The 14,345-nt window shown below is 44.9% G+C and overlaps 1 protein-coding gene across 1 annotated transcript in view; it reads left to right on the top strand.

Annotated features, from left to right (window-relative positions):
- The window catches only part of HHIPL2 (HHIP-like 2), a 14,592-nt gene extending 973 nt beyond the window's left edge, over positions 1-13,619 (top strand). The window contains exons 2-9 of the mRNA XM_010142747.1: positions 3,355-4,007; positions 4,968-5,111; positions 5,444-5,775; positions 7,217-7,343; positions 7,708-7,853; positions 9,369-9,450; positions 12,397-12,479; positions 13,231-13,619. Of these exons, the coding sequence (XP_010141049.1) occupies positions 3,355-4,007; positions 4,968-5,111; positions 5,444-5,775; positions 7,217-7,343; positions 7,708-7,853; positions 9,369-9,450; positions 12,397-12,479; positions 13,231-13,619 (1,956 nt within the window). The remainder of the gene's footprint in view (positions 1-3,354; positions 4,008-4,967; positions 5,112-5,443; positions 5,776-7,216; positions 7,344-7,707; positions 7,854-9,368; positions 9,451-12,396; positions 12,480-13,230) is intronic.
- Positions 13,620-14,345: the final 726 nt, after the last annotated feature.

The raw sequence follows: 14,345 nt of genomic DNA, 5'->3' as shown, positions 1-14,345 counted from the left end.
ATGGTGTGGTGGTTAAAGCAGGACAAAATTTAGGAGGCAGTTGTTTCACACAGCTGCTGCAAGGTCCTGAGGCTTCAGTCACCGCGTTTTCATCAGTGGTGTCTCCCCACTGTCCACCTGTCTCACGGAAACAGTCACTGTGCAGTGAGGAAAGACCAAAGGCACTGTTCCTCCTCAGCTCCCCTGCTCCTGCAATTAGAGGGCAGAACTGACCTGCCTTTTCCATGACTGTTAGTCACGCAAAGCTGCACGCCAGTGCGCAGAGCAGCCAAAAGACACGCTTAATCTTACTAGGAATGTATAAAAATCTTCTAGTTAATAATTCTTTACCCCTAAAATACTGTCTGGGTGCCAGAATGTTTCCCCTCTTTTTGGATGCTGGCAAGAGTCTGTCAGCTCCTTGGGGTGCAGCGGATGCTTTCAGCACCAGGGCTGAAAAAAGAAGTGTCAGGGTTGTTTGTCATTTCACAGTTGGTAAACCAGAAAAAGATGTGTTACAGGTCCTAGCACACCACCAGTGCTGGTGTTACGAAGATTTTTCTACATGTTGCAGGTCAAATAAACAATTTTTATAGTTTTTTTGCAGGGCAGAATTTAATTTGCGTTTGTTGTGAGGGTATTTTGTAGCAAAAACCCCTCCAAACTGCCCTTCTATTTTTTTACAGATTTCAAAGTAATAAGCTATTACTTCTTTTGTATCTTTGGGTAAAATTGGTGTTAAACCTTTGGGGAGGAGCTTGTGATTGTGTTACGTTTGGCTTGTCCTAGTCAAGTTGGCGACAACCATGGCAATGATTGGGTTGGGTTCTTGGGCAAGTATGATTTGATTTGGCTGTTAAATTAGTGGAGGAGCAAAGATCTACCAAATGCTTTTGTTTTAGTGATGTAGGTTTGCTTGATCAAATTGTTACTGATGTGGAAGGGGTGGAAGATGATGATATCTCCATTCTACCACCTCCACAGTGTCCTGACAGTTTGGAGTTGCTACCTGTGAAATGTTGATGTGTGCTTTGTGCCACGTCAAATACCAAAAGACAGATGCATGTATGTGATCAGGATGTGATCGTGCCAAGTGCTTACTTCTGTGTATGGCAGGACTTCAGATAAACTGCTGCCAGGAACAAGTGCTTTTATTATTCGTAGGGAGCTTGGGACACAAAGGTTACTCTCAGAAGCACTGGTAGACAATATATTCTTAGCTTTTGTCTTTTGAACAAACAAGTCTAAAGAAGTGCAGGTGCTTATTGATAAACCTGAATTATTATTAGCTGCTCTAATTTAATGAAAACAGCATTGTTTCAGATTTTTGGGGGAGGCCAGAGTGGTAGCAATGCATTGTAACAAAGCAGCTCATCCAGTCAGGTGTTCCTTCAGTGCCAAAGACAGCAGACAGTAAAAAACCAGACAACTTTTGTCTTTTTTTTTTTTCCCCGAGCCTTCCTGGTGTGGTAATGAGTAGTGTCCTGAGCACTGAAAGGAACAAGCTGGTTTTGGTGACTGCGGCAGTCTCACTGGTCCTGTAGAGCCCAGGACAGATGCCATGGAGAGCACCTCTCCTTGGCAATGGAGCTGTGTGTTTCTGAACAGACAGATGATTAGATGGGGATGCGTTCTGGATTATGGATTTCCTGCTGTCACTTTAAACCAGAGAAACATTTCTCTTGGAAAATTAACGGGCTAGAAGAGGCATCTAAGGCAATCTGGCTCTGCTGGTAGAGCTGCTCCAGTGTGCATCCAGCAAGATCTGGGTCTGGTTTTGGTAGCTACACTTGTTCAAAGCATTTGTAGGCTTAGAGTCTGAAGCTCAGATGAGCTGTTCTAGGATTTAGCTTAAAAACTGGCTATAAAACTCTGAAAACCTCCTGTAATATTCTTAAGGCGGTGTTGTTGCATGGCTATAAAAAAATCCCTGGACGTGAACCTTGCTACATGCCCTAGAATGTTTGGCTGATGGCTGAGAGAATGTTCCTCTATTCTGAAAACTGCTACAGGAAGGGCTTAAAAAAACCCAAAAGGCCGATTAAGCCTTGTTCAATCTGATCGAAAACCATGATGTTAGATGGGATAGGAGCTCGTGCAGGGAAAGCCCCCTTTTTTAAGCTGTTTTTAACTGGAGACCTGACTTCATTGCGGAATGCACTCTTTTTGCAGAGAAATTAAAAAGCAGCAAAGGAATACCAACTTGATCTTAGCAGCTTCTGCTCTATAAAGTAGTGGGATGAATTGTATTGTTTCATGCATGCTCGAGTGAAATGAAAGAGTCAACAGTGACTGCAAGGCCACCTAGTCCTGGGACTTTATGTAGATCCTGAGGAATGATCTCCATCTCGTGTGTCTTGCTGGGTCTGCGTGCTGCAAGCGTTTGCCAGGCAAACAGTGTGTGGGGAAACCCAACAGCTGGAAAAGCGTGGCAGCTGCTCAGGAGTTGGGTGTGTTTTGAAGGATCAGCTGTAGGAAACCCTTATACTGCAGACTGTTGGCAGAACGGAGTTGATGGAGCTCAGTCAGTGAGAATAAGCCCCATTTCAGAGGAAGCTGGTTTTCTCTTCTCTTTCATGTCTCGCATTGCTGGTCTGGGAGCTGGTCTTCATTCCCACTTACTGAGAGAAACTAAAAGTATTTCAAAGGTGTTAATCGCTTCAGAAGAGCATTGAGAGGAGCTTTGGACTGCAGGCGACTTGTGCACAACGGGGTGGTGAGCCAGCTGCGTGTTAGTGGGAGTGAGGGAGTTTCCCAGGACTCAAAATGCAGCACAGGTTAGCTTCTGTCTGCTGTCACCCACCTTCCCTTGGTGGCACCTTATCAGGCTGTCGCTTCTCCTAGTCTATGGGATTAAGTGTCTTAAAGTAAAATCTTAAGTGTATCTGGAAAAGGCAGTGATGCTGGCTGTTGTGAAAGATGTGTCCAAATTTGGGACTGCTGGTCTGGAGTTCTCCGTTGTGCAAAGGGTTGCTGCAGTGAGTGAGTTAATAAATTATCTCAATCTGTTTGTAAACAAAGTACCTGGTTAAAAAAGCTAGCAGAGGAAGCTAAGGGAGATTTATCAAAGCAAAGGTAAGAAGAGATTGCAAAAAGAGAATTCCCACCACTTCCTTAAAAACCTCTAGTAATGGAGGTCAGGCTCCGCAGACGTACTTCTGCTGGGAATAATTTAGGTGCAAGCTGATTCTTTTGGTAAAGGAAACAGCTACTGATCTCCAAATCCTCTTTAACAATGTTCTGAGTGGCTACTCCTCTTCAAAGATGACTCTGCCTTGCTGATTTTTCATTTTAACAATTAGTTAGCTTCCATGAAGGTGTCTTGGTTCCTCCTGGATGTGTGTGGATGCATATTTAGTTTCTTCTATTTTCTAGGAGTGTTCTCCATACGCGGCACATCTGTATGATGCAGAAAACCGTCGGACGCCTCTAAGAAACCTCCCAGGACTTTGTTTTGACTACTGCTCCAAGTTTCACTTCAACTGCCGCTCTGCCATTAGCCTTCTGACGCATGATAAGCACATCCAAGAATGCCGCGAGACAAACAAGACGTGCTTTTGCAACCTCCTTCACCTACACGATGAGGACTACTGCTTCCCCAACGTGCTGAAGAACACAGCCCTCAACCGCAACCTGGGCTCGGTGGTGGAGGACCGCAAAGGCTGCCTCCAGCTCTGTCTGACTGAGGTTGCCAATGGCCTGAGGAATCCGGTGCTCATGGTGCACGCGAACGACCATACCCACCGCATGTTTGTAGCTGAGCAGGTGGGCGTGATCTGGGTCTACCTCCCTGACGGCAGCCGGCTGGAGGAGCCCTTTCTGGATATTAGGAGTATAGTGTTGGCTACGCCGTGGATAGGGGATGAGAGAGGTTTTTTGGGGATGGCTTTCCACCCCAAGTACAGGTACAATGGGAAGTTTTATATCTATTACTCATACATGGATAAGAACCGAGTGGAAAGGATCAGGATCAGTGAATTGAAGGTTTTAGTGTCTGATGTCAACAAAGCTGATCCACTCTCGGAAAGGTAAAGTTCATGTTGAATGCTATTGTATGCCATGATGTGAAATTATTTTTCTTTGTCCTTCCCCCTTGCAGAACCAGCACATTCCCAGTCACCCTGGTCCAGGTGTCTGGCTGGCCTTCTGTGAAGCTACCAGAGACAGGTTGGCTCAAGGTTACACAGCAAACTAGAAATGAAACCGAGAGCCCAGAATCTAGGCTTCCAGGATGTCTTCTCTCTATCTTATACTCTTGTCTTCTAAGTAGCAGTAACAGCCTTAAGCCTGTGCTGGGATTATCATTTGCCCTAAAAGTGTTTTGTACTATAGGAGAACAGGGGTGCTTCACTACGGTACTATATATTTATTTGAACTAACACGTGTGCTCCTGCCCCATGTCCCCACTAAGGAAAAAAAGCTAATTCTCAGTTACAGAGAAGAATTTAACAGCAGGCTTATTTTCTCCAGAGTTTCACAATCACCATAAGAGGTTTCTGAAGCCCTCAAATTCACAAACTACTTCTCGTATACGAAAGCAAAACCCACCTGCTGCAACCAAAGCCTAAAGACAAAGTGCTCCCTGCAGGTGAACACATCATGCATTTGTAGTTTGTTGTGTTTTTAGATTAGCTGTGATATGCTTGTGTTCACGGTGGTGGGCAAGCTCTGGAGCACAGGAGGAGTTCATGCAGTGCAGGCCAAAGCTGTAGTGAGCCGAGCAGCCGTGGTGCTGCGTGGCTCGTGGGAAATGTGTCCTCAAGGGATGCCATGCTGAAAGAAGTTCTGCTGGAAGGTAGGCAGCCCCATGCTGCAGGTTTTCAGGAAACTCTGCGTCCTATTTGACAAAGTAGACAGGTCTGCACAGCTGGGAAATCTTGCTTGCTTCTGTGGAAGTGATGCAGTATTTCTGCAGCCTGCCTGAATGTTCAGTCCTTCCCAGTAGCTACATCTGGACTTATTTATCTCTTTCTCTCTCTGTTTTTAAGAAATCTTCTGGAGCTTGAGGAACCAGCTGCAAATCATAATGGTGGGCAGCTGCTCTTTGGTGTGGATGGCTACATGTATCTGTTCACAGGGGATGGAGGGAGAGCTGGAGACCCATTTGGAGAATTTGGGAATGCTCAGAACAAGTAGGTGGGCAGGCGAAAGGTTTGAGGTTGTTAACCAAGATACAAGGTTTGAAAATGAGATAATGTGGAAGAATAAATTAAAGTGCTTCCTTAAAGTGCTTGTGCATCTGCAAGTCTGTCCAGTGTGGTATTTAAAAAATCAATATTTTACATTTTGAAAGCTAAGGGAACCCACGTTATTTAGAGAGGGGAGAGTCTCCTGTGACTTGAGCAGGTTACAAGACCTACCAGCCACTGGCTTACTTCCTTTGGCAGGGGGGAAGAGGAAGAGAATTGTATGTGTTTTGAGCTGGCTCTCACGCTGAGGTTCTTTTTTCTGTTGTTCTCTTTAGGAGTACTTTGTTGGGGAAAGTCTTGAGGATTGATGTGGATGGAAAAAGCCCCGCTGGAAAGCCTTATCGCATCCCTTCTGATAATCCATTTGTGTCTGATCCCAAGGCCCGCCATGAGGTTTATGCTTATGGGGTCAGGAATATGTGGCGTTGTGCTGTTGACAGAGGGGACCCTGTCACGAAAAAGGGAAGAGGGAGGATATTCTGTGGGGATGTCGGGCAGAACAGGTTTGAAGAAATAGATATTATCGTTAAAGGAGGGAACTACGGCTGGAGAGCAAAGGAGGGATTTAAATGCTACGATACAAAGCTTTGCCGAAATTCCTCTTTGGGTAAGGAATAAATTTCTTGTGAAAGATTACCTTTATTATACATATGTATTTAGTGGATTACAGGACCATTTCCTCCAGTGAAGCTAAGTAATCCAGTGGTGTGTGTTAAATGGAGATTGTTTACTACTTAAGAGCAGAACTCCCTTCTCCCCAGCCCTGCAGCGTTGCTGTGAAACGATGCCCTGCTTCTTCAGGGAATTCTGACCTACACTGCACTGGACAAGGTCTTTAGGGTCAAAGCCTGTGCTTTTTGCAGATGTTTTTCCAGTGAAGTCAGGAAGGCAATGGACTGGGTTTAAGTGGAAAAGCAATGCTGATTTTTCTTCAGAAGCTCTGAGCCGTGGCTATGGCTAAGGAGAGTGGACCAGACAGGTGCTGAGGCCCTGAAACAAATCCTGTGGAAGAGGGAGTGTGTCCTAGCGAGTAGGGTGCTGCACCGCATCACCCAAAAGCTCTGCTCTGGGTCTGATTGTGGGTGTCTTTAAAGAACAGTAAATATTGGTGGTCATTGTAAATCTCTTTGGAAAGCATGGTAGAACTGGGCAGCATTATAACGTTCTTTAAGCTGTTGGAAAAAAATACCTGTTCTCGAGTTCACAGAGACGTTTCTGAAACAGTTGTATGAGCAGGCAAGTGTAGAGTATGTGCAATCAGCATTTTTCCTCTGCTGTGCTGGTACCCACATGGCTCTCCCTTTTTCTTTTTTGTTTTGCTGTTTTTTTTAATGGATCAATCCTCAACTGACAACAAAACTGAATTAGATTTTCCTGTTAATCTGTGGTTTTAATGAATTGCATTTGATCTTTATCCTCTTCAATAAAGATTAGAGACAAGCTACTTGATCCAGGGGGAAAAAAGTGAGGGCAAGAGTAAAGTTTTGTGGGATCTGATACTCAAGCTGAGAAAGGGCTGAATTCAGTAGAAACACTGCCAGAGGCAAAGCCTTTATGTGTCTCAAGATGTAAAATAGCAGTAGCATAGTCACGCTTGTTGTGTGCTGAGAGTGTCAGCAAACCTATGAGAATATTGAGTTAACTTGATATTTTTTGATCTTGTTCTCTTCTCTAAAAATATTGGCATTTGTAAAGACAATCACTCCTAAAATGGTTGGTACAGTCACAAACTTGTAATTTAATACTTTTTCCAGGCTGATACTTCTCTTCATTGCTCGCTTGATGCGGAGAATCCTGGTCGGATGTGTTATGGAAGCTCATCAAAACTAAGCCTTGATCAGCAACTACACAGAGAGCTCCTTAAAGCCCCTGGGTCTATTCTGTCCTGGAGTAAATGACTGAATTCCCACTGAAATATAACTTGTGATGTGTGTTCAACTGTACTGGTCCTTCTAGTCACTTTGTGCCTGTCGGTGTCACAGAGCAACCACTTTTTGATGCTCTCTGGCTGTAATTTGTCTCACTTCTTAATCTTTTGTGTCTAATAGATGACATTCTTCCAATATTTGCGTATGGCCGCAGCGTGGGCAAGTCTGTCACTGGAGGTTATGTGTACAGAGGATGTGCCTCGCCCAACCTGAACGGCCTTTATCTTTTCGGTGATTTCATGACCGGGTGAGGCTACTTGCTTTCTCTGTGGCTCCCATTCTGTACCCACATTTACCTTATCTGGCAAACAAGCATATCAGACCGTCCTGAAGCCTTCTGAGCTGGAGTAAATGAGAATAGCCGATGTCTGTGTATGAGATTAGGTGCTCTGTTTGACTATGGTAACAACATCTCGGCTGGAATCTAAACTTCCTCCAGTTTAGAGTCCTTAGCTTAGGTTTGCTTTCGTTCAGGTGTATTCTTCCAAAAGACAAACATTACAGCCAGTCAATGGTCAGGGTCCTTGCTGACTTTTTTTCAGTAATGCGTGATTTTGACAGGAACCCTTCTTATAACAGAAACAAAACAGAGGGTTTTATTTTTCACTTAGTCGACTTATGGCTCTACAGGAAGATGAAAAGACAAAAAAATGGAAGAAGCAAGATATCTGCATTGGCAGCACAAGAGCTTGTGCTTTCCCTGGAATGATCAGCTCTTACAGCAAATTCATAATCTCATTTGCGGAGGACGAAGCAGGTAGGTACAGTGCTTAGCCATACCTTTACTGGAAACCGTTCCATCACTTGTGTATTGTAGGGCAAATGTGTAAAATTCTGCTGTTCCTCACATGTTCCTAGAGAGCAGGCACTGCAGAACAGGTTTGTGGTGCTCTCAGCGAGGCAGGCAGGGTTGCTACGTGGTTGAGAGGCCTCCTGCCCTGTGAGGCTATTGCCAATCAGCTTGATGGGGAGCTCAGGAGACAGATCCTCAAGTGAACTTGCTGTCTCAGTGCTTCAGGTTCTCTAAGGAGTTTGAACTCCTGTTTCAGCCTTTCCCTGTCCTTTTGTTGTGTTTGTTTATGCTGTTTCATTAATGAAAAGCCATTCGAAACTATGTCAATGCAGTTTCATCACTGAAAGATCATCATAACAGCTCATCCTTGCTGAAGTTCTTACAGCTTATCTGAATTTCCCTTGGCTTCATTAGTATAAATTCCTCAGTCTTATTTGCAATAGCAGCTCTTCACACTGTGGATTATAGATCAAGGCTTTATTTGGGGATGAGGAAAGCCCCTCATTTTCAAATTGAGTAGAAATGTCTCAGTGACCAGATCCCTCACCAAAGTGTAAGTACCAGCGCATACTTTGTTTGCTTTTGTATGGTCTCCTGACAGAGAGCAATGTAACACAAAAGTGGCTGCAAGGTTTTTGAGAACACAGATGTGCTTTAGTGAGCTCTAATGCTTCGCGATTCAGTAGAAGAGAAATTTCTTTGTAAAGAAAGTATCCGAGCTCATCTGGCTGGCATATTCTGTCAAAGGTGCAGGTCTTGTGAAATATGTCCAATTTTTAATGGTTCTAAAACCATGTGGAGTGAGTGGATGTTAAAGGATCTCTTCTGGTTGTTCTTCTCAACCAGTGTGGTGGTGGTGGCTTTCAAACTACATGGCAACTGTCTTGCCTCTTTTGCAAGCTGCTATAGTTTGCCTGGATATTGTTCTAGTGGGTGCTGAAGGGAAGGCACGAGGAGTAGTTGCACTCCTCAGCAACTGTACGGGAATAAGAAGCTTCTGTCTTCCATGGATTAGCCAATTTAGCTCTTGTTGGATTTTTTTTTGTATGACTAGGAGATGGCTAAATATTCGGTGTGTGGTCTCCCCTCTATTTGTAGCTTTTGGCTGCTGCTTTGGTACAAACAAGTTTTAAAAATACATATTTATACAGAGGAAAGTAACCTTTTGGAGGGCCGCTGACATGAGGTAATGAAGGTCCTGCTCGGGCACTGTGCTTGATTGAGAGCTGCTGGTTCTGCACAGAACCCAAGAGATCATTTGGTGACCCTGAGAGTTCACCTGCACTGGCCAGAGTGAGACCAAAGCTCACTTCTTGGAAGGAAGACACAACAAAGGGAGGGACTGTACGGGTTTTCTTTTCTGACTACAAGAATTACTGAGGAGCCAGGAAAGACAGGAGGGAAATGAAGAACTCATCGAGGGGCTCAGCTTGCGCACTTGAATGTGAGACTGGCTTTCTTTTTTTCACTTCCATTTAGGTGAGCTGTATTTCATGTCTACTTCTTATCCCAGTGCCTATGCACCACATGGATCACTCTACAAGTTTGTTGATCCTGCAAGGTTAGTAATTAATGATGTTCTTCCACGCCAAATTCTTCTATAATCACTACAGATTCTCCAGCTATCACAGCAGACAGAATGCTAAGGACTACTGATACGTAATCTCACTGACCTCCACATCCTGTCCTTGGGTTTCGTTCACCCGCTGTACATCCAGTGCAACTTTAATCAGTTTAGTGAATTTATCCCTCACTCTTCATATCTGTGCACCCAGGAATAGACAGAGTTCAGATACCTTAGAGATCTGGGTCAGTAAGGATCAAAGTAATGTTTCCTTGGTTGAATATCTCAAGTACAACACAGTGGTGGTTTAAAAATCCACAGCCTTCGGGGTCATGACGTCATGACATTAAATCCCATATAAATAAAAAACATGCAGTCCACAGCTGAGTTTTCTTCACAGAGAGGAGTGAATCCTGGTGGGTCATGCAGTGTTCAGATAAAAATTGGAGCCTGAACGCAAGTTTTTCCAAGCGTGATGTGTTTTCCTCATTAAGCAGTTATCCCTGCTGAAGTCTGTTTTTACAGCAATAAGCACACTTACGTAATTTTTTCCCCTCCAAGCTTTTGGATCTTGCTAAAATGCATTAAATGAGTTTCAAATCACCTAGTAAAGTAGATGCAGTACAGTACTAACGTGTCTGTGCTGTTGCTGAGATCTCAGGCAGTACCGAAATGAAGAAAACAAGTTGTTTTCTCAGGAAGTTAAATCCAAAGCTAGCTAGGTAAGCTCTGTACCAGGATGATGGGAACAGGAACTTGAGTCTTTTACTTGCTGTAACAACTTGAGGAGACTCCTGCCTTTAACAGCTTATGGCCTGCCAGGAGGCTTTTGAACTGCATTAACTGTGGCTGACCAAAGTGTAAAATTTTTAATTGAAAGTGTGTAAGCTAGTACAAACATAGAGCATGCTCAAGCTCTCAATGTCACAAAAAAAAAGCTCTGGAGCCTGTGCCACGCCTCAGTGTGCCAAGAAGACTATTGGGATGATAAATCCTCTCCTCTTTCCTCCTGTAAAGGGGAAAAATGCAGTTTTCTCTTTCCCAGGCAGTCTGTGGGAGCCTTCCAGCAGACTGCCTGCTGGAGGACGGGTGTGCTGCAATGCCTTGTGTTGCGATGACTCCACGGGGGCAGCAAGCCCCTGTCAGGAGTGTGATGGGCTCGCCGCTCAGAAGGGCATTCTGGAAAAAAGCCAGCTCTGCCCTGTGCCTTTGGAGCTTCATTGCTTCTAGAGCAGGACCAGGCACTCATTCTCTTGGCTCATTGGAATTCGTTCTTGTATATTCTGGTTCCCCTTTACTTTAGCCTGGATGCTGCTCTGCTCAGCTTTGCCTTTCTTTGCTTAAGGTCTTTGCAAGCTTGTCCAGAGTGTGCAAAGTTCTGACTGCTCCTCTGGAGGCTGAGCTTGCTTGGCCCTGGAGCAGAGCCCTAACACCTCCAGATCCTGGGTTATTCTCTGTCCTCATCCTGATTGTATCACAAGTGGAGATGTTTCCTTTCTTCTTTGCATTTTAATGCTGCTTATAGCATTCTTCTGTCTCTATTTCACTGTGGCTGGGATGACTGGCTCCTCTGATGGGTGCAGTCCCAGTCTGTCCAGTCCAGACACTCTCTGCTTCCTGCCTGCACTTGAGCAAGCACACTAGCAAGGGCAGCAACCCGCACAAAATTCTGCTCCAAAACGCTGGCAGGGCCCCTGCCGTCTACCTGATGGCAACTCCCACTTCCCTAGGAACCTCCCAGGAAAATTGGTGGCAGCAGTGGCCCATGCCTCCACTTCAGTGCTCTCGGAGATAGCAGAGTGGCTGTCATGCCTCTGCTGGATTGGTACCAAATTCCCCTCAGTCAGGAGTGGAGGGAAGAGGTGTTAGAAGGTGCTTTAAAAGTTAGAGAGGAGAGAAAGGAAGGTGGGGGGAAACCCACCCCTATAACCTCCACAAGCAATGCCAGCAATGCTGCTTATTTAAATTTGAAATGGCATGGAGGAAGTGCTTAGCTGTTGCCTCTGTCTGAGAATGCTAATGACAAGAAAATGTGATGCCTTAGGTCATGCTTTGCTTTGCTCTGTGCTCTCAAGCATGCTGGATTGTGAGAGCCTGTTCTTATTTGTCCTGCAGCAGTTCCCTTGGCAGGGAAGAGAAAACACAGGTCTGTCGCTCCTCTTTGGAGCCCCCCTTCCTGACATTTAACGTGTGGCACCTTTACCTCAGGGAAAACGTGCTTATTTTTGTGTGTCTTTGTACTGTGGGAAGGAGAGGAACACAGGTTTTCTTTGCAGTTGTTGCTTCCTCCCTCCTTGCCTTTTCCTTTCCTTTCTCACCCCTCTTGCTGCAGTTCTATGTTGTGTCCAAAGTGGCATCCTTGGAAAGTCACACCAGCTTTCATGGGGCTGTGTGGGAATATTCTGCTGCATGAACAGAGTGGAAAGCACTGTCACCGACAAGCCTTATGCGCATGACAAAGGGCCCTCCACTTCAAGGTGGGATGCACAAGTGACTGATGCTCTGAAGTTCAACCAGTGCATCCAGCCAGGCTTCTAGAACAGTTGTGCTGTGCCTCCAGCAGCAGGACGCATGGCTGAACACACTGATCAGCACCTTTGAATTCAGTGGTGGGCTACAACTTCAGGCAGGCAGGCCAGCATCCCCCACGCAACCCAGCCAGCTAGTGACGTTGGGTAAAGACAGCCCAGACTGCCTGATGGCAGAAAGTTGTCCAGAAGGGTGGTAGAAGAGAAGCTGCAGCCTCCCAGCTGCTGTTGCTCTTCAGACAGGGATTTTCTGGCTTGCAGCCCTGAGTTAGGCTCTTAAATTCTACCTACGTTGCACCCCAGGTGCCTAAAGTGGTTTCACATCTCTTTCAGCAGGGGCAAACGTGTGCCTCTGCAATAAACTAACTCCCTTAACAATCTCTCAAACACATGCATACGGTTTCTGTTTTTCAAGGAGAGCTCCACCAGGGAAGTGTAAACACAAGCCTGTTCCAGTGAAAACAAAGAGTAAACGGATACCATTTGTTCCACGTGCAAGTAAGTTGTTAGGCTTTAATTTTACTGAGAAGCAAAACATAAAACCGTCTTACAGGCTTGTGACTGAAATCTTTTGCAGTCTTAAAAACTAAAGCACTGCGCAGGAGCAATCTTGAAGTTAGGCTATCACATTTTATGTGTGCTTCTGCTGTCTACTAGATGCCATGCCCTTTCTTAATCCCGGTCTCTGATTCTTTTTCTAAGTGTTGCCAAGTAAATAGAATAAATGGGCATCACAAGGGAACCGATGGCTGATTCAGGTATTGGATTTGGTCTGGGAAGTTACAAGCGCCTGTCCCTGGCTCTGTGACAAGCTCCTTGAGTCAACTAATCCCCCCTCTGTAAATCTTGGAGTCAATCTTCCTTTCTCTGTCCCATGCAACTAGGGCAGGGGTTACATCTTATTGCTGAGCAAGTTGAGATTAACTTGTCTGGGATTTCGAGATATTACCGTGAAATGAAATTCATATTGTTAAGTCTGCCAAAGTGTGCGAGGTTTCATGATATTCTGTTTGGACTTACTTTCCTTAAATATACATTCATCATTTCTAAAATTAAACAAATTTTACTTCCAAGAAGCCCAAGGCTCTTCTGATGGAAGAAAAGGGGTTTGTAGTGTGTATTTCTTCTTTCAGAATGCCAGCAATTTTTCCTGACTGTAGCTCTAATAAGGGTTTTTATCTGTCATATCTCTGAATTAGCCTTTTGCTATAAAGCTGGGGTGCTGAACCATGCTAATTACTTTCCTCAGAGACTGTCCTTGAGCTCCTTAATGAACCTGCTACAACCGAGCCTCCAAAAAAATCTTCTACCCCCACTGCAGCCATCCCAACCATTTCTTCTAAGAAAGCTAAAAAGGCCCCGTACACCAAAATAAAAGCATCCACAGTGAAACCAGCTCCATCTGGTAAAAAAAGACCGAAGATCAAAGCTGAGGCTAAACCTCCCAAGCCGAAGCAGGCAGAGAAGGTTGCAAACGTTTCCAGAACTGCACCAGCACCAGCTGTGCCAGAAAAAAAGAGCTCCCACGGAACTGGAACCAAGAATGTTTTTCCTCCAAAGAAAGTGTTACTAGCTAAGGAAAGACTGGGGAAGAGGAGGAAACAGAGTAGATCAAGAAGCAGTCTTGAAGCTCAGTGATGTCCCAGATAAAGCAAGTCGCTTACGAGATGGTGAAATGAAGGTTTTGAATACTGACCAAATAAAAGAGAATGGGATGACTTGCTCTGCCGGTGCTCCCAGTTGTGCCCCTGTTAATGTCAGCATTAGCAGTCTCTATACGTGTTCTAGTAAAGCTTAATATTAGGAGGCTGGTGCTGTTAACTTTCTTTTTCTTTGCAACTCCTTCTTTGTCCTTTTCTGACATAAGTAGTTATGAGAGTCTCTGATGGTCATTTGCTGGTAAGATTTGGCTGTGTATGTATAATAAATCTAAATGCCTCCAACTTTCAGGACTTTCATCTTTTATCCAAGAATGTGAAATAGATATGGTGATGTCTATTTTTTTTTGTCCTTTAACTGAAATGCAGTGAAAAGTATATTCTAAGAATAGATGTCTCTCAGACAATAAAATTAAGATTTTTTTTTTTAAAGCACTATTTTTGGAACCTGTGGGTTCCAGAGGATTCACCAATGGCTTAGAAATGTTCAGCAAATCTTAAAAACAAAATCAAAGCAACAGAAACCAAACAACCCATAAAGCTGAGCCATGGGACATCATCTGGGTTGGGTCCCGTCCTGCTGGCCGAGCGTGTCTCGGCCGGCAGGTGCGGGCCAGGAACGGGGCTGCCGGCTGCTGGTCCCTCCTCTTCCCTGCGGAGGAGAACTCTCTTCTGCGAGCCTCTTCTCTTCCCCGGGGGCAGCCGG

This window comes from Buceros rhinoceros, unplaced genomic scaffold (assembly GCF_000710305.1).
Source record: "Buceros rhinoceros silvestris isolate BGI_N320 unplaced genomic scaffold, ASM71030v1 scaffold9469, whole genome shotgun sequence".
Taxonomy (NCBI): Eukaryota; Metazoa; Chordata; class Aves; order Bucerotiformes; family Bucerotidae; genus Buceros; species Buceros rhinoceros.
Note: the sequence above shows the minus strand (reverse complement) of the source record. Positions and strands in the feature narration are given on the sequence as shown.